Raw genomic sequence first — 7208 nt, forward strand, 5'->3', positions numbered from 1 at the left:
GAGAGAGAGAGAGAGAGAGAGAGAGAGAGAGAGAGAGAGAGAGAGTGCGGGTGAGGTCAAGCTGGTCCTGAGGGGAGGCAAGGAGTGGCTGGCGGCAAGGTAAGACAGTACCCACCGATCTTGTGGAACAGCTCCGGCAGCTGGACCTCTACCTTCTCCCTCTGGAACATGTGATATTCCGCTTGCTCACAGATGGGCGGGATCAGGTTGAACTGCCGAGCCACCGAGTAGGCCTCCTGAGTTGTGGAAGCAGACCATTGCCATCAGCCACCTGGAGCCCCAGGGACCTAGCTGCTCTCTCTATCCCCACCCCCCACCTTTCCTGAGAGCCCAGAGCATGGGCTTTGGAACCCTAAGACTTAAAGGTCCTTGGAGGAGTCACAATGCAGTGACGCCTAGGGCCGAGGCAAGTGGGATCACTGGTAACTCAGTTTCCCCGTTTGTCATTCGGTTCCAATGTGTCAAAGTGTCTGTAGCTCTTCGGCCTGGCTCATGACTGGCACTCAGTTTGCCAGCTGGACAGCATGCCTGTTGCCCTGTGGCCCTGACCTCAAAGGTGGTGCTCCCTCAGGAGGCAGCAGCTCTGTCTGCTAACCCTGGGATCAGGAGCTTGGGGCCCTGGCTTGGAGATGCTCCCTTAAATTCCACGGATGAGGTGAGCTCGCTACTGTTTTTAGACAGTTGTACGGTGGGGGGACACGCTTGCCACTTAGGGAGGCGTTGTCCCACTTTGGTCTGAGACTCAGCTTCCTCATCTATAAAACGGGATTTTTCTGAGTCCTGGCTGTGGGTAGTCAGAGCAAGATGCCCGACAAAGGCTGCGGAGTGCCCTCAAAAGCTGGGTTATGCTGCCAGGGTCTTCTTAAATCCCCCAGGATTTGAAACAACCCCCGCCCCACTTCCTGCCAACACAGGATGAAGCAGGGACATGTGACCCACTGCAGCTACAGTCATGGAATGCTGGGACACTGGGCATGGGCGGGGCGAGGTGAGATGAGGAGTGGAAGTGTGGGTAGGGAGGTGGGGTCGTCAGGAAAGAGTCTCTAAGACCCCTCTGCCCTCAGGCTACAGAATGAAGGCAGCCTCTTCATCTGGGCACTCCCTTCAGTGTCACCGTCAACAGGGACACCCTGCTGACTCTTCCTGGGAACCACAGAATACCCAGGGACATAGGTTGCTCTAGCCTCTGCCGGCGCCCATGAGAGAGGAGGACAATTACTGGTGTGCTTTCCTGAGAATATGGATGAAGGGAGAAACCACAGGTTAATAGAAATTTGGGTCCTAGCAGCTGGGTCGGTCATTTTCCAAGACAGCCCAGGCTCTGTCCGGCGTTATCTAGGTATCAGCCTTGAAAGTAAGGCAATGCGACCTTAAGCATGGGGCTTCACCCCATCCTTGACCTCCCCACTTGAGACATGGGGCGACGTCAGCATTTACCTCCTGTGCAGGCACCGTAGAGGTGAAATCTCAGATCTAACGAACAGCCTGGCACACGGCAATGAGCATAGGCGCCTCGGCTAGTTTGGGCTCTAAGAGCATGCTTCAAGCTTCCTATAGGCTTTCCCGAGGAGCCTCAGAGCAGGCCATGAGGGTAAGCCATGCCAGCAGGCTTGTTCTACAGATTTGGAGACTGAGTCTCTGAGGGCAAGCCATCCATGCAGGGCCATGTTGAGTCAGGTTGAGACCCATGCCTATGCCAACCACACCCTCGCCGAGCACATGTGCCTGAGTCTTGCTTTCTCCTCCCACAAAAAAACAAAACAAAACAAAAAAACAAACCCAAGCCGGTGGACACACGGGTATCACCCTACCATGATCTCCATGGAGCTCCAGCGTGACGTGCCCCAGTACATGGCCATCCCCTGGTTGATGACATGGGTCATGGCCCGCACGGTCTCTGAGAGAGAGAGAGAGAAGGGAGACCACGTTTGGGACAGCTGGGGCTCAGGGCCAAGCCTGGGGCTAGTCTGCAGATGCAGGTGGGGGCCAGGAGGAGGGGGCAGGCTGCAGAAGGCATCTTGCAAGCAGTGTACTTCCTGGCTCCCGGAGCTAGGTGTGGGTGTCGGGATGGGGAGATTCCCCAAGGAAAGAAAATGGACTTGAAGACAAGTCCCCTGACAAGGTGAGCCTTGCCTGGATCCCTAGGAAAGGCTTATAGGTAGGTAGACTGATGTCTCCATGGCTGGCTACGGAAAGGAGAGAAGGTGAAGCCCAAGAGCGGGTCTTAGACTCTAGAATGGGGACATGGGAACCCTGGTCACTCAGGGGGACCGTCTGGATGAAGGCTACAGTCGGCGTGGCCACGGCAGTGCCATCGGCAGAGCTCAAAAGCCCAGCTCTGCAGGTTCCAGGAAGGCACCTCACTGGGTGCCCGAGGATTTCGGAGAGGGCAGGGTGGCTGGTGTCTGTAGGGACGGAGGCAGGCCCTTGAGGCTGGAGCCGCCTTCTCTCAGTGCCTGGGGAGCCAGAAGCAAAAGCTGAAAGTTTTGGGGAGACCGTGCGTGCCCAGGCTGGAGTATCCCTCACTACATGCCACTCTCAGGGCAACGGAGGTGGGGAGGGGAGGGGGTGGGGGGGATTTAATTGTCCTTCTGGAGCAAATAACTGCAGGGTTCCACAAAAGCCAGGACCTACAACATCCCAAGGAATAAACAACTGAACCTCACCCTCATCTTCTTCTTGGGCAAGAGTGGGGTTCTTCTCACCCCAACAACAGTCTTCCATATAGCAAGAGTTTGGGGGGCATAAAAATCTGCTAGTTGAAGGTATAAAGGGGACTGGGAGAAGAAACACATCACCAGGGTTGGGGGGACAAGAGGGCGATGGGGGGAGTGTGGTGGAAACACATCATACACATGTAGGAAAAGGTTGTAACAGAAGCCATCATTGGGAATGGTCCTATGAGCTGGTTTAAAAACCCTGCCACGTGTAGATCTTCTCCCTTGGCTGTTTGGCCTCTTAGGGGTGTGTGGGGTGTTAAAAGAGAATGTGGCCCTGGTGGGGTGAGGGCTGGCTCCGTGGGTTCCCCGCAGGTCTGATACAATGCTTGCAAGGTTTACAGCCAAAGGCAGGGAAGGAACGGAGAGGGGCAAGTGTTTCTAAAATCATAGCGGTAACATCTGCCTCAGTTCCGAATGCTCCACCCATCCCAGAGGCAGACCTCCGCCCACCCGGCAATGGCAGGGACCTCGAGAGAAGGTAGGGGAGGAAGAAGAAGGTGCCAGGGGCTCTTCTGGGGCCCTGCCTGCGAAGGGCATGGGAGTCACTACCTCCTTGAACTTGTCTGCTCTGTTTTGGGGGAAATCTTACTTCTTGCTCATGCTGGGTCCCTATACTACTTTGGCCAAGGTCTGTCCATGGTGGAATCCAGGGCATTCTTATATCTGGTACCAAGGCTGCGCAGCTTCCGGGAGAGTGGTCCCAGTAAGTTCACCCAGAATGCCAAGGGAAGTCACACTTCACTCTGCCCTCCTGCCCCCTCCCACAGGGCAACTGTGCCCTTGCCTGTCTTCTGAGGTCAGAGACTGTGGCTCCTTGGCGTCTTCTTTGCCCTGACTAGGTAAGGGGTATATGAGAAGAGAGGTTGAGTCTTCTGGGACCTTCCCTGAATCACCGGGACGTCTTTTACATCCAGAAGAGAGCAATGCCTGATTGGAATGCTTTCAGGAGACCGAGAGGGTCCTGGGGCCCTCTGGTTCCCCAGGCTCCTCGACGACGGGCTGTCCTTGTTAAGAATTTTAGAAACACTCTTGGGGGCACCCCAGGCCGTGCAGCATGGCTCCCCTACACTTTTCAGCCAAGGCTCAGGTCCACATGCCAGAGACAGGGAAGCCACGAGGACGGCCCCCATCAGTCCCTCTCCCCAGCCTCCCCCAGAGCTCTGTCTGGTCATGGTTATGGAGATCCCAGCCAGGAGATCTGCACTATGTCCTTCCCATGCAGTGAGAGAGATGGAGACAGTCTGGCACCTGGGAATCAGGCCAATGGACAGGAGTCTGGTGTGACTGGCTGTTCCGAGGGGCAGGGGAGCCTAGGCACCCGGGGGATGTGGCAGAGGCAGGCTGGATGTTGGACACATGTATGTTCAGGAGCACTGTGTATCCACACCAGCATCCGGTGGAGCCAGAGACAGTGACACTTAGGGACGACTGTCTTTCGCCTCAATAATTAATACTGCTGGACAGAAGCAAGGGGTGCCAGCTCTTTCCGGCTGCAGCCAAAACCCAGGGCATCTCTGCAGCATTACAAATAATACATAGGAGGGGTCAGGTGGCAGCACCAGGTGGCAGGCAGATGCCCATTCAGTGTGGAACGCTGCCCAGCTCCTAGGGAGACAAAGGCCTACCCTTGAGGTGGGGTTCTACGGCCCTTTGCTGATGGGGGGGGGCAGATACCAAGCATGGCACAAGGAAGCCCTGGTCCTCAGCATCATGCCAGCTCACATACATATTTTCCATTTCGATGGAGTGTCCTGGGTGCTAAATAAGCAGACATGAATGACCACAGAGCCAGGGCACTCACAGGGGACCAGCATGGTAGACGGGACAGCTTGATGGCTGGTGTTCTGTGAGCTATGTGAGAGGCTATGTCTTCTTAGGGCTCCCAGGACCCTTCTGGAAAACCTGGTCTTTCCCAACCCTCCCATCATATCACCCGAGGTCAAGTTCCCAGGTAGGGACTGGAGCATCCTCAGATCTAGAGAAGACCCCGGCAGGAAGCCAGCCGGCCACCGCAGGTCTCGGCACTGCAAGCATGGAGGGGGTCGGGGACATGCACACTGGGAGGGAGGGGATGGGAATGGCAGCGAGGATGGACAGCAAGGGGCTCTGATGCCAATTTGCTTTCCCTTTGCTTGCACGATGTCCTCACAGGGCGTGTCCCCACCCCTTATGCATTTTATGGAGAAGTTTGTCTTGGAGGGGGACAGAGCGTCGTGAATAAAAGTACTGTCTCATAAAATGCAGCTCGGACAGAGAGTCAATAGTCGGCTGAGGGTACTGTGTACCTTCAATGATGAATGTCCGTGACTTGAAGGAACTAAATGGGTCCCCTGCTGATAAAAGAAAGGTTTAAAGAGACCAGAGTTTATCGCTGTGGGAACACAGAGGCCTGGTATGATAAAGGACAGGACAGAAGGGCACAAATCATCACACAGAACAGAGTTCTGTTAAAAAGAAAGGATATATATATATATATATACACACACACACACAAGTGTGGTATATATATAAAAGCAAATGGAGACAAAATAACCAGTTTAACTTAACCTCCCGAGTCCCCAAAGCAGCGAAGCATAAATGAGAAGATGCCGAGGCAGCAGGTGGGAGATATGGAGGGACTGGGGAGTCGAGGGAATAAATAAACACTAAAGAAACCCAGACAGCTCTTCAAAGCACTGAGTGCCCAGTCTCCTTCAGGCGATAAGACCCCACTAGAGCAGAAGACCTCTAAGCCCTCCCGAGGGAACCAGAATAGAAGAGTACTGTGGTCCCCAACAGACAGACACCACTGTGCAAAATACCAACCGCTGAGCTAGGAGAACGCAGCCAGGGGAGAAGTCCTGAACACAGCCAGCTCAGCTCGCAGAATGAGATCAGGGCTCGGGCAAGCCCTCCCCCACCCAGGGGCCTGGCCACCTCTGTCTGAGGGCCCAGTGTGGGTGTGCGTGACAGTCACCAGAACCACAGAGCAGCTGGCTCTGCCCTGCATGAACTGGCTGGGGGATAACTGGTCGACCTACCTTCCATGGGCGTGTTGGGGTCTGGGCGGTTGGCAAAAACCACATCCACGTACTCCAGCTGCAGCCGCTCCAGGGATGCTTTCAGTCCTGGGAGAAGAACAGGAGGGGTCAGCTTCTAGACCTCCCCTGGGCCTGGCTCGGGGGGGGGGGAGGGGGGAGGGGAGGAGAGGAATGAGGGCAGGCTCATGCCATGTAGAACTTTAGGGCAGGTGAGTGTCTCAAGGAGATGCTAAGACATCCAAAAAGGAGTGGGCACCCTGGCCATTCCAGAGGATGTCAGAAGAGCACAGGCCAAATGTCCCGAGACCAAATGGATACATAAGCTTTGGTCCACTCTCAGGACCTGGTGGTCTGTGCAGTAACAATGGCCACGGTACCACACAAGGAGGGAGCAGTACTATCTACTGTACATAAGGTGTTGGACACACGTAAGTCACTAATCTACACCTGCCAACAGCTAGGGTGAAGGCTGGGTCTGAGGTGGGAGGGCCAGGTGCCAAAGCTCCCATTACGATGTTTATTATGAACATCATTACATTAACGTTGCTTGGAGTAAACGTGACTCCAGCGAGAGGCAGAGCCCCTCATCCAGCCACCACCACTCTGGGCTGCATGTCCGTTATTCCCAGAAGCCCTGAGTGTGGGGGGTATGCCCTCACATCCCCCACTTTCTAGACTGTTTGACACAAGCTCGGGGAGGTGATGGCTCTCCCCCAAGACCATTCAGCCAGCACACGTTCAGCCTGCCCTGAAATCTGGCCAGCTTCGTCCAGGTTTATCGCAGCCTTTGTTCAGTAGTGGGTCCCCCTGCAGTTCCTCCCCCTGCCCCATATCTTTTTGGAGCAGAAGGGAATGGCCAAAGGAGGGCTCTGTGGACCCCAGGGTTGAGGCCTAGGCTGGGTCGCTGAAGAAAAGGGAAGGCTACTACGCTTCTTAGCTCTATTCACGCGCAGGGGACACCATGGTTAGAGTCCCTCCTCACCTTCGATTATGTGCTTCCTGGAAAGGCCTCTCTCTGTCTCCGCTCTGAAAAACACGTCAACAGGATGGGGGGATGTTGCAGTTTGGGGATCATATTTATGTTATGGTATGAGGAGAAAAACAGGTCAGGAAATCTGACATCTGTGGGTGACAACTATGGACTCAGGTGGATTCCTAGACTCTGTCCCCAGGGTGGCCTGGGGACAAGGGCTCTGGTTTCCAATATCACCTCGCTGCCCAGCTTGGATTTACTTACTTATGCTTTTTGAGATAGTTTCTCTGTACTTGGCTCATGGTGGCTTCAAACTCATAATCCTCCTGCCTCAGCTTCCCAAGTATTGGGGTTACAGAAGTAAGGCCAGTTACAGATTTTTTTAAAGTTAAGAACGAATCATATATGTTTTTAAATTTTCCTCTCTCCTTCTCTCTCTCTCTCTCTCTCTCTCTCTCTCTCTCTCTCTCTCTCTCTCTCTCTCTGTGTGTGTGT

General features: G+C 54.5%; 1 protein-coding gene across 3 annotated transcripts in view; it reads right to left on the minus strand.

Annotated features, from left to right (window-relative positions):
* Kcnab2 (potassium voltage-gated channel subfamily A regulatory beta subunit 2) overlaps nt 1–7208 on the minus strand; it is a 35633-nt gene that overhangs the window by 4480 nt on the left and 23945 nt on the right. The window contains exons 7-11 of one of the 3 annotated variants that reach the window (XM_029539797.1): nt 6723–6766; nt 5741–5827; nt 5006–5053; nt 1812–1897; nt 90–236 (exon numbers count right to left, since the gene is read on the minus strand). In XM_029539797.1, coding sequence (XP_029395657.1) covers nt 90–236; nt 1812–1897; nt 5006–5053; nt 5741–5827; nt 6723–6766 — 412 coding nt within the window. The remainder of the gene's footprint in view (nt 1–89; nt 237–1811; nt 1898–5005; nt 5054–5740; nt 5828–6722; nt 6767–7208) is intronic. The other 2 variants (XM_021200019.2, XM_021200020.2) reach the window with 2 other exon arrangements.

The sequence above is a fragment of the Mus pahari genome, chromosome 6, assembly GCF_900095145.1.
Source record: "Mus pahari chromosome 6, PAHARI_EIJ_v1.1, whole genome shotgun sequence".
In the NCBI taxonomy this organism is placed as follows: domain Eukaryota; kingdom Metazoa; phylum Chordata; class Mammalia; order Rodentia; family Muridae; genus Mus; species Mus pahari.